Source organism: Schistocerca gregaria, chromosome 2, assembly GCF_023897955.1.
Source record: "Schistocerca gregaria isolate iqSchGreg1 chromosome 2, iqSchGreg1.2, whole genome shotgun sequence".
Lineage (NCBI taxonomy): Eukaryota > Metazoa > Arthropoda > Insecta > Orthoptera > Acrididae > Schistocerca > Schistocerca gregaria.
In genome coordinates, this window is record NC_064921.1 from 1,030,811,820 (window position 1) to 1,030,824,726 (window position 12,907).

General features: G+C 42.5%; 1 protein-coding gene across 1 annotated transcript in view; it reads left to right on the top strand.

Annotated features, from left to right (window-relative positions):
* Positions 1–12,907, top strand: part of LOC126335550 (uncharacterized) — a 432,035-nt gene that overhangs the window by 55,901 nt on the left and 363,227 nt on the right. The window contains exon 3 of the mRNA XM_049998951.1: positions 236–349. Coding sequence (XP_049854908.1) covers positions 236–349 — 114 coding nt within the window. The remainder of the gene's footprint in view (positions 1–235; positions 350–12,907) is intronic.

Consider the following 12,907-nt stretch of genomic DNA (forward strand, 5'->3'; position numbering starts at 1 on the left):
CTGATGATGAACTTGCCAGTTCGAAACCGGTAATGACGCTATTTACCTAAATAAATAGCAGTATTAATAGTGACTGGTTGCTGTTTTCTTCTCTGTAAGAATTAACCTACATTAATTGATGTAGCCTACTTTTGGTAGGTATTTTTTAAGATGTCAGTTAAATAACAATATACTTTTCATTTGTGATGGTGAAGAGACATGGCAAGAACTAATAATTTCATTCTTTGTGTTTCAGATTGGTGCTGTTAATTTCAACATTTTACATTCTGTGTTGCATGTTATAGTACAACAAACAAACCTCTATGAAACACAAGTTGAATTTAAGGGACATGATGCTGACCGTCTCGAGGTATTACATTATACAATTAATGTAATTAATATGAGAGTCATTTCGAAAGTTTTGAGATAGAATTGATTCTGTTACTTCATTACACTCCCAAGGAATATCCACAGTCTCTGCATTTTACTGTTTCAGGTTTCAAGAAAGTTTCACTCTTAAGCAGGGTATCACAACCATTGTCTTTCTCTTATAGCAATCAATTGAAATTGACATTTTCCACTGTCAAACTTTTTATGGCTTTAAAGTTATTTTCAGTGCCTTTAAGAATCACATGAAACTGATCTTTCTTATGTTCAACAAACTCAGGTTTTGAAATAAATTATTTTGAAAATGAAAGATCATTCAGGCATTCAGAGATGGCCACAACTTTTAACTTACTGTCTTGTTGCATATATCTTTTGAGCCTCATTTTTTTTATTCACTTCACCTTTTTTACATGATTATTAGTAACTTTGAATCATTATAAAATGATGTACATGACACAATTGACATTAGCTTCCACTTTTTCATGTCTATTGTTCATAAGCACTTTGTATTATCAGCTTGTTTGTCATGAATAGCTTCAGTTTTGTGTCCCAGGTCAGTAAGCTACAAAGGCTGTTATTAGTCTAGTGAACATAAGTAAGTAGCAACACAAGTAAAACTTAAATATTTACTTCTGGACACAGACTGACAGACACAAAATGCTGACTGACTAACAGCTTAATGAAAAATCTAGGATGGAATGTAACAATATTATGAAAAGGAAAGTTACACACACACACACACACACACACACACACACACACACACACAAGCAGATGCAACTCACACACATGACTGCAGCCTCTGGCATTAGCAACCAGCAGCTGCAGCCAGAGACAAAGGTCTTGTTGGCTGAAAGCTTATATTGTGAAGGTCTTTTAGTTGTGCCCATTTGAAATTCAGCATCTCCACTATATGGTGAGTAGCAACATTCCTTTTCACAATATTGTAACATAGTGACATTGCTAGTTGAAGATGACTAAGGAGTTTACTTCTAAACTATCTGGTGTGAAATGGCTGTGACTTTGTGACCGAGCGAGGTGACGCAGTGGTTAGCACACTGGACTCGCATTCGGAAGGACGACGGTTCAATCCCTTCTCCAGCCATCCTGATTTATGTTTTCCGTGATTTCCCTAAATCGTTTAAGGCAAATGCCAGGATGGTTCCTTTGAAAGGGCATGGCCAATTTCCTTCCCAATCCTTCCCTAACCAGAGCTTGCGCTCCGTCTCTAATGACCTCGTTGTCGACGGGACATTAAACACTAACCACCACCACCACCTGTGACTCTGTGTGTGACACCTGCACAATGACGTGCATGTTACATAAATTAGAATAACTACGAGACACTTACCATTTCAGATATTCTTATAAAATGCTATGCTACTTCAGCTTTATTATCACCTATCACTTTAAGACAATAAAAGGAATAAGAGATGAAGGAAATGTATTCTGTACTTGTAGTTTGTAGTACTGCTGCCACCACATCAGATAACTCGTCTAAAATGAATCAGTTGTGATGTTGCTTGTTTTGCTGGTTCCATAAAGTATGCTGAGTAAAAACAGCTACTATCAAGGCTTCTCAACAGTACAACAAAAGAAACACAACCACCAGCAACACTATTCTCTCTGGTACCAGCAACAACAGCTGAATGCTCCTGGCATTGCCCAAATGCAGCCAGACTCACTAGGGCACTCTGGTTGCTGCTCTCAAAAACAAACATGTTTGATTGCTTATCACCACCCTGTGCCACTCTGCTCAATGCCGCTCTGCTCAATGCCAATCTGCTTGCAGCACCACTACAATCATGAACATTGAGCAGTAGTGGTTTGTTTTGCCAGAGCTGCTGTGCTTATCACCCAACAGTGCTATGACCATGCTGCAGTACTCCACTATAACCACAACCTAACCAATACCTTACAGACTGAAATCTCTTCCCACCTAATATGTCCAGACCAACAACTGACACACGTGCATCCATGTCAACAAGAATTTATGTTCCTCATTGTTAACTGTACCAGTCAATCAACAATCCATCTCTGCACATGTCCAACAATCTGGCTCTGCACACATCCTTGCAGTGTACCATTTTATTGGGAAGACATTTGGCAGTGAAAGCACTCTCATTTGATATAACAAATACTTCTTTTTATTCTGCTTATCCTGCTTTATATTTTTGGTGTATTGTGCACTAAGCCCAGTATCACCATATTCAAAGCACTGTGGTTGGTGAAATTGCTTCTTCAAGTGAGGTTGAGAAGCAAGCAGGAATATCACAAGGTAAATTTTAGTACTCTGATGTGTTTTGACTTTCATGCTTACATGTGTTAAATCTAGGTGTTTTAAAGAAATCCTAATTTTGTTCATAAAAAACCTCTGCTTCCCACTAGAGGATTCCCTCTGCCACTGCAGTGTACATCAAACTATACGTCAATGAGTTTACTTTATGAACTCTTATCAGATGATGCCCCTACTGGTTCATTGTGCTTTTGGGTTAATTCCACGAGCTTTTCCCTGAGAAATTTAGCCAACACAATCTATTGTTGGTTAAGCACTTCAGCCACCTGTTCAAACATCTATGTTCTACTAAGGGTTTCAAGATATGTGACATACATTTTAGCATCGAGGAATAAACCATAAATTAAGCAGACAGATATGTCACTTCAGATCAATTCCCTAATTGAGTTGCTTTCCTCGCATCATCTAGTAAGGCACATTACATCCTCAGATGTTTTCCCAGAGAACTGCATGATGAGACTATCCACCATAAGACCAGTGGGTGGGACAGGAACTTTCACTCCTGTCTTGGTATCCCCTCCCTGCAATTAGGTCAACCCAATCACAACATGTAAAGCTTGTAGTTCCCTCCTCATCCCTTCACTAACCTTACTTCATTCTGCTTTATCCTTGTGTTGGAGTGACAAGTCAATAGTCGACAGGACACTGAAAGATTGTCTTTGCGAGCGAGGTTCTTTGGAGGCAACAATTAGTGTTTGTTTCCTGCTTTAACATATGTATCTATTGTGTTTGTGCGGTACAATAAAAGTGGTCATTCACAGTATAAAATCCACCCAAGTGTTTTCCTTTATGTAGTGAAATTAACTCCTACATAAGTGGTGACTCCGTAACTAAGCGGTGTGACAGTAGACAAGTTTCTTTAGATATTTTCCGCGATGTCTCGTATTGACATGTTGTCTGCACAGAACCTCTTCTGCGACATCAACAGCATCATCCAGAATATCAAGAAGGAGCTCAACATGATGCAGCAAAACCCTCAGTTCACAGTGCCATGAACGCCTACATCTCAAACCGATTTCGTCCATGACGTTACCATTTCCAACCGCACCGCGTGTGCCGGTGGGTCCCGTGCCGCCACCACAGGATATTGCCTCGCACAACCAGTCCGCAGGACATGCCGATATCAAACCAAATGTGCTCACGTTTTCATCGCCCATGTCGGTACCGCTCCCACGAGTTTCACACTTTCCGGTCGCTGGTTATCGTGGCCCACCCACGTCGCGGTTACAAATTCGGCCCCCACCTTTCGTTCCCGAATGTCCGGAAATTTGGTTTGCTATTATGGAGAACATTTTTATGAAGCAACAAATAGTCAACGATTTTGAACAGTTCATGCTAGTGAAATGCAACCTGGACCAACGTGCGTCGTCAGTGGTATCGGATATAATTATGCAACCTCCACCACAACAAGCCTATGCCACTCTCAAGACGGCTTTAATTTCGCATTGTACAAAACCTGTGGACCAGCAGATAACACAGCTCTTGTGCCACAAGAAATGCGGTGACAGGTCACCTTCAGACTTTTACCAGCATTTAGGTGCTATGGTGGACCCGTCCGTGTTCTCAGACACATTACTTGTGCACATATGGCAACAACAGTTACTTCCATAGGTGTGCTTAACCTTAATTGCTTACGAGGGCTGGCCATTAAGTGAGTTGCTGCAAGTGGCCGATAGAGCGCACTCTCTGCTTGACTCGTGTGCTACAGTGGCTGCCGCCGCAACCACCTTTGCCGACGACACCAGTCAAGCACGGCCATAGCCGATTGACGTGGCGCCTCCAGCTTGTGCTGCCATGACCGCACACAACTGAAGATTTCCAATCTCTCTGCACTGCCCTCAATCAGCTGACCGCCCAGCTGCAGTGGCTAGAGCCACGCGACATTGCGGCGGCTGACACACACACGCGTCGTCGCTAGCCAACACGCCCGCCGTGTTACGCAAACAACGGCACCGGTTCCACCAGCGTTTAGGTGCACAAGCAATGAAGTGTAAGGCACTGTGCTTGCACCCAAACATGTCCCATGGCCTGCTTTAGGCTCAGCTGACTGTGACAACAAGCAACTGTGCATAAACTCACAGATGCATGGAAGGAGAACACGCCCATTTCAGCACGAGCCTACGTTATGCGGATCGACTTCTCCCACAGCTGTAAGGTACGCAGCTTCACAAAGACTTTTCGTTCCTGATCGCTCTACAGGATGGATGTTCTTGGTTGACACTGGCTTAGATGTCAGCACTCTGCCTGTAAATTTCTTCCCTGCAGACAAACGCACTGAAGAGACCACTTTGAAAGCAGTCAATGATTCAGTCATCCACACATATGGACAGAAAACACTGGCAGTGGACATTGGACTACCAGAAAAATGCAACTGGACCTTCGTTATGGCCAATATCGACCAACCTATACTAGGTGCTGATTTCCTGGCAAAACATGCATTGTCTGTGGATTTACTCAAGTCACAACTCGTCCATTCTGCCAATGGATGGGTTATTCCAGGAATACAAGGATGCCCAGCCTCTCATGCATGCCAAAGGGTAGATAACCTCAGTGCACCCACCTGGGAGGACACCATAGCGATGAAGGAATCTGACCTGCAGATGGCTCAAATGACATCAAAACAGTTGACAACACAACAAAAGGCTCCTGCTGTTTCGACTGCAAAGGCGACACCCAATCCACAACATGGAACAAGAAAGAGCAGGGCAAAGCATGAGACGGTGCACCACATCCGTACAACTCCAGGCCCACCAGTCTCCTCACATGTTCGCAGGCTTGCACCTGATCGCTTGTGGGAAACCAAGGCCATTTTCAATGAGATGCTACAGGAAGTAACTATACAGCCATCCAACAGTCCATGGTCCTCTCCTCTGCACCTCACCCGTAAAAAGAATGGGTCATGGCGCCCCTGCGGTGATTTTTGAACTTTGAATGCCTGAACTGTTCCAGACAGATACCCTGTGCCATATTTACAGGATTTCACCCATTCACTGGCCGGGGCAACCATATTCAGTGTTTTGGATTGCCGCAAGGCTTGTAATCAGATCCCAATGGCAGAGCAGGACATACCAAAAACTGCCATGACAAGCCCATTCAAACTGTTTGAATTTTTGGTGATGTCATTCGGGCTGAAAAATGCTGCCCAAACATGGCAACGGTTTCTAGACAGCATGCTAAGAGGGCTGCCATATTGTTTCGGCTATTTAGATGATATTCTGGTGTTTTCAGGGAATGTTTCTGACCATCAAAAACACGTAAGCGAGGTGCAAGGCAGGCTTAGTGCTCATGGAATAACACTTAACAAGGACAAGTGCGTGTTTGGGGAACCCGTGGTAACCTTCCTGGGTTATAAAGTGTCAGCTCAGGGCATTTTCCCACTGCCAGAGAAGCTGGAGTTGTTGCGCACCCTTCCACGGCCTCAAACCTACCACAGTGTCTGATGGTTCCTAGGGATGATAAATTTCTATCGGCGCCACCTCCCCGGAACAGCAGAAATCCAGACGCCACTGAACAATGCCTTGGCCGGACACAACAAAATTGGCAAGCGCCCACTCCCATGGTACACCCAAGATGGAGTCTGCTTGCAAAGCACTGCAAAACAGCCTTTACAACGCAGAGGGGCTTGCACACCCAGCACCAGGAGCTCAGCTAGCCCTAGTAGTGGGCGCAGGCCAAGTTGTAATCGGCGCAGCACTGCACCAGAGAGTGAAGGGCCATTGGCAGCCACTAAGTTCTTTCTCACAGAAACTACAGATGAGTCAAACGCATTGGAGTGCATATGACAGGGAACTCCTCACAATGCATGAAAGTGTCAGGCACTCCATCCACAATTCACCAATTCTTTGGAGGCAACAATTATTGTTCGTTTCCCGCTTTAACATATGTATCTATTGTGTTTGTGTGGCACAATAAAAGTGGTCATTCACAGTATAAAATCCACACAAGTGTTTTCCTTTATGTAGTGAAATTACTCCTACACTTGAATAATGTGGCTACCTGACCCTTCAAAACTTAAATATCCCCATTTAAAAAGTTGCTGCACACATTTCTAGTTGTTGTGTATCTTCCATTTTGAACTATACTACAGAACAAATGGAAACTTAGAATACTGACACAATATCAATAAGCAAAATCAGTTGTATTTATCTTTCTTGCATATCATGGCTCAGTGGGGATCATTGCTTCATGGTCAGACTTCTACATGTTCCACACATTACTGGTATTTCCTTACGACATGGTGATTTGTGCCCTGATAAATTACATCACTGGCACCTAGTCATCCATAAGTACTCATCTCTAGTTACCTCAGAACCATTACTGGTCTTCAGGTTCATGTAGTCTAAAAATGTCACTTTCAAGTTCATATGCTGATCCTTCTGACTCAATAGTGCCCCAAAACTAAAGAAAAAAGAAAAAAAAGGCCAACAGGAACTAGTTACCCACTGAACTGCATATGGACAGATGTTGAAGGCTGCTAATTTGCAGTCATGGCTCCTTAATGATGCCACCAGCTGAAGTCAGCACACGTGATGCCTTATTTTTAGGACATCAGAAATCACAGCCTCTCACAACCGATTTGTAGGAGCCTGCCACATATGACCTCCTATACAAGTGTAGGATAACAAACGGAGGTGTGGTCCAGTGGTGCACAGGTTGCTAACAAGACATAATTTAATTAACAGTTATTTATTTACAAGAGTTTTACAATCAGTCTCTCTTCTTCCCAGTGCAGCCTAGTGGAGGCCAGGCTATGTTTGCATTGCACAGAGGTGTCAGGTAACACATCAGCACCCTGTGAGGAATTTGCTGGCGCGATCCTTGCATTGTCTGAGATCAGTGACATGGTCCAGCTGTAGAAGGGTATGGTGGCCAGCAGGCAACTGCAGCCTGGAATGACTGTGGGGTCTGTTGGAGCCTCAGAACTATTGCTGAGGGAAGCTGCACCCTGGCTCATCCCCAAACATGTGCGTGTCCCTGTTGTCGGTTGTCAAGCTGGCATGTATGTAGGAGACATAACAGTGACACAGAGGATGGCCCAAGAGGTGTTCCCATTCCTCATTGACGGAAGATTGGCGAAGCCCTCATCTTCAGAATGACTGCTGCTTGCAGGGTTGAAGTTCCCTTCACAACTGAATGGTTACTAGTTCTGAGCAGTAGACTCCAAGCTGGAGCTGGCTGTTTACATTTCACCTTATTCACCAAATCATCCTACAACTACTAGAGCTGGCATTCTGTTGGTATCAGTAATTCAGATGGAGTGGCCAGACTCTGAGAATGAGTGGAAGGAAGCCAAGGGTTTCATAATAGTTGATGATCTGATACTCCTGTATTGAAGACTGAAAGTGCTCCCATTCTCTGAGCCTGCCAGTGCTCTTGGCTAGCATAATGTTTAATTTCAGAGCCTTAGAGCTTCCTGTTATGCAAAGTTTTCAGCCTGAGAGGCATTCTTGTGGCATCCTAGACGAAGTTACTATATGTAGCTCCATTACTGAAGATTTTTATCTGCTCCACACTGTCACATAAATGCTGCATCAGGTGTTCCTGATGTTCTCATTCACAAAGTCTGAGGTAGTGAGCTTGTTTGTACTGTGGTTCTTCTGAGTGTTGACACAATTATGCCATTGTTGCATACTCAACAGGCATGCTCCACTTACCCTCATCGCAGCTGGTCCCAACAAAATTTTATTCCTGTACTTAATTGCTATTCTGCTGTGAAACAACACTTCCCACTGGGAAAGGCAAGCTGTTAACTTGCACTTGTTTCAGTGTTCCTCTGTCACTTCAGATGTGAGAACTAGTGGCCAGAGATGATCAGTACGTAAGGCAATTTTTCATCCATAACTTCACTTGTCAAACCTTTTAGCATTTGATCTGTTGGTTTATGCCCTTGACGAAGCACGTTGTTCTTAAGATGTGCTTATTTGCACTTCCCTCTTTCCTGATGAAGCAACTGTGTGTTGCGAAAGCTAGAAATTTTGTGTGTGTTTTTTTTAATTGTGTCTATCTACCAGTGCTTTCCCGTTTGGTAAGTCACAGAATCTTTGTTTTTAATATATATGTATAGTAATTATTTCAGCAGATACATGAATTTTAGCTTTATCTACATATCCACAAAGGCTCTTCCAGTAGCTACACTGTCTTGTTTCAAGTCTTTTGTATCTTAAATGATCTAGAAATTCTGCTACTGAATAGAAGCAATGATCCAATAAGAATGCCCTTAGGATTTTACAAAGAGTAAGAAAGATGATATGTTTTTTACTTTATGCGGAAGACTATTGTAAATATGTATAGCACTGTTTACTGTGGAGGTTTTATAGGCTGATGTCCTTATTGACTGGATGTGAAACTTTTACTTTTGTCTTGTATGATGTTCATGAATATTGAAATTCTCATTTGCATCTTTTAAATTCTAATATATACAGACAGGGAAGATGAAGAATTGATGAGTTTTGAAAGGGGGGGGGGGGTAGCAAGAATCTGTTTGTTGAGCATGTTGCATTGCTCTTACAGTTCTTTTTTGAGTTAAGAAGATGACTAAACTAGGTGGTGCATTACCCCAAAAATAATTCCATACTGTAGGATGCTGTGGAATTGGGCAAACTAGGCAGTTTGGACAATGCTATAACTTGCTTTGACAGAGAGTAAACACAGACTGTAACATATTTTCTTTAGTGTTCCATTAATTTTGTTTATATGAGTGTGCCATTTGAAAAATTTTGAAGCCATAAGCCTAAGAACTTTGTTTCCGGAGAAGATGAAATTTTGTTAGAGTTTATTGTCACACTTACTTTTACTTTTTCGTGTCTGGAAACTACAATTTGTTTGCCCAATATTGGGCAATGACCAGTGCTTCTTCTTTAACCAGCCATAGATCATCGAGGGTGCATCTGTGTGGGCAGGCAGGGCATTGTAGGAGATGTTCCATGTCCTGTCAAGTGCCGCAGTCGCATTTGTTGTCATTTTCATCCAACAAACCCCATTTGATCAGATTAGATTTCACAGGAGCCACCCCAGTTCTGATGCAGTTAAGCATTCTCCAGGTTTTCCAATCACCAGAAACCCTCCTTGCTGGGTCCTCTCTTAGTGGATAGTAGATGGGGGGCTCATCTAAGGCGCAACGTAGGAAACGGCATCTGGATTTGAGTCTGCTGGGGCCACACTCTAGGCGAAATATTGAGTGACGGGCATCAAAGGTTTGTTTTAGCTTCTCGGTATGTTCATGGGATTTCCTACATGAGTCAGGGTTTGTGAAACCTGCAGCCCTGTGAAGATTTTTGTGTTCTAGTAATGTCCCATCCCAGGTAACACAGAGCCTGTACTATGCCTGCCTTGAGTTCAGATGGAATGCACTCACTTGAGTTTTGGAGGGATTGGGTTTTAGAGAATTCTTTTTGTAGTAGGTTGACATTATAGAAAGGGCGCTTTCTAGTTTCTCCTCGATGGCTTCAAACCTGTTGCCTTGAACTGTTTTTGCCAGGTCGTCTGGAGTTGGTTGGTCATTTGTATATATGTTGAATAGGATTGGCACCAACACGCTCCCTTGGGCGAGCCCATTTTTCTGATTCCGACATCGACTCTTTTTCCCCTCAAGCATTACGAAGAATTGTCTATTTTGGAGACAGAATTCGATTATCTTGACTAGGCGGTAGTCTTTCAGGGTCTTGTAGATTTTATGCAGTAGTGTTCGATGATCTGCTGTATCATAGGCGGAACTTATGTCAACTAGTGCCAGCCCAGTGATTAGTTTATTCTCAAATCCATCCTCGATATGTTCCGTCAATGCCAGAATTTGACTAGTACAGGACTTTCCAGGTCTAAAACCTGCTTGGTGTGGAATTAGCTTCGAGTCAACAATCTTTTCTATTCTGTTGAGGATCAATCTTTCATAGAGCTTCACCAGGTGGCAGAGAAAGGTTATGGGTTGATAGCTCTTCGGAGACTCTGGGTCCTTCCCGGGTTTAAGGAGAGCCACCACTTTTGACTTCCTCCACAGTTTCGGGATTTGAAAGGTTTCATAGCACACATTAAAAAGTCCAAGTGTCCAGTCCCTGGCGCCAAGGCGGAAGTTCTTAATCTGTTCCACGCAAATATCATCAAACCCAGCGGCTTTCCCATTCTTCATGGTATTTATGCCATTGTTCAACTCTCTCATGCTAAATGGTTTCTGGAAGTTGGTGTTTTCCATTGGCGGTAGGCATGTGATTTTAGTTTTCTGACGTTTAGAGTTGAACTTGCCATTTAGAAGGAGTTGGTTGGCCACCTGGTTTGGAGTTACGTTGGCCGGGCCTTGCTTAGCCTTGGGTCACCATCCAGTTTTTTAATCAGGTTCCAGGCTATTTTGCTACTGTGGGACATATCCATTCTTTCTAGGGTTGCTATCCACTTCTTCTCGTATGCCTCGCTGAGGGCTGACATTAAAGTTGTGCCGCAGGTGATGGTTTCGTCGCTGAATGGGTCTCCCGCGAACAATACTTGATACTTGTCCAGGATGTCCTTTGAGGCATTTGAGAGCCCTGGGATATAGTGTTGTCTGCAGCCCCCAGGAATATAGCATCTAGATACCTTTCGCAAAGTCTCAACAAAGATAAGATAATTATTTGGTGTTGGGGTCAGACCTCATCCAGCTCTTGGGAATATTCTGACCACCTAGCTTTTTTAAAGTTGAATCTCCGACGGGAAGGTATTTTGGTTGTTTTGATTGTTGAGTAGACTTGGATTCCAATAGGTCGATGTTGTGTCTTTGGGATTGCATCATATACTCTTTTGCAGCAGGTGTCATAGATGTTCCGGCTGATGAAGCAAATATCAGGATTGTAACCTTGCTTCCAAATTTTGCTGTCGAAGGTGCTGGGGAGCTTGGGTTCGTGGAAAAGTGAGAGGTTATTTGCCTCAGCCCATTGTTCTAGCAGCTGACCATTGGCGTCTGTCACGTCGTAGCCCCAGGTGGTGCTGTGGCTGTTAAAGTCGCCCACAACGAAGTGTGTCCTTTGGTTGTTGAAGCTTTCTGGCATTGAAGTGTGTAAGTTCTAGCCGGGGGGTTTATATACTGAGCATATTATAAATGATCCACTCACTATCGCTATCACTTCAATGTTGTTGGTGGTTGTCTTACTCGTGGAACAGAGCAGCATCTCGGGTCTGGTAAATATTGTGCTCCCATACCTTCTGTGAGGTGCTTCTACTGCCAAGCACATTCCTTTGATATTGGGTCTGTTTGTATTGTCACACTGATGCATCATGCATCACCTTTTAAACAGCAGTTTAGGAATGTTGTTATTGTTTTTTTTGTTTTTATCATAAGTTTATTCCCCTCAAACCATCTATTTAGCTGTTCTGTAGTCTTATTAACAGCTGTTTGAAGCTGACTTATGGGGTATTTCCTGTAACTAGGATGTTTGTGTTATCTGCAAAAAAAGTGTTTGTTTGTGACTCATGTTCAGGTCGAGATAATTTATATACAGGAGAAAGAGAATTGGCTCAAGAATGGATCCCTGAGGGACTCCTTTATTTAGAACTTCTGTATCTGAGAAGCATGTCCTGGTGTTTTCCTTTAGTTCATGTTTTATTTGTATTTTTTGTTTCCTGTTCGTGAAGTACGAAGTGAACCATTTTAGTGCAGTCCCTCTAATGCCATATACTTGGAGCTTCTCAAACAGTATGTTGTGGTCCAGTATGTCAAAGGTTTTATTTAAATCTATTCCTTGCAGGGCATTTTCTATAAAATCATAGATTGCACTGGTTGTTGATTTATTTTTCCTAAATCCATGCAGAGACTCAGTGAGAATTTTGTTTCTCTGTAAGAATTTCATTAGCCTATTATACATTACTTTTTCTATGATTTTACTGAAGCCTGATAATAATGAAACTGGTCTCAAATGTTCTATATTTGTTTTGTCTCCTTTCTTATGGATATAGACCACTTAAGCAAATTTTAAACTGTCTGGAAATGTGCCTGTCAGAAAAGATGAATTTACTGTATCTGCAAGAGGAAGTGAAATATTTTTCATTCATTGCTTTATGATGTAATCAAGAATACCATCAATCCCTGATGACATTTTCTTACGAGCTGATGCAGCACTGATGATTTCATCTGGGGTTGTTCCATCAATGTAGATTGAAAAGGAACATGAGTGCACATTGTTTTTCTGTTTCTTTCTAGTTTCTGTTTTGTCACTGTCTATTAAATTATTTGTGATCCCTGCAGAGTACCATTTAAAAAGATTTGCAGTGTGTTAGGCATCAGCT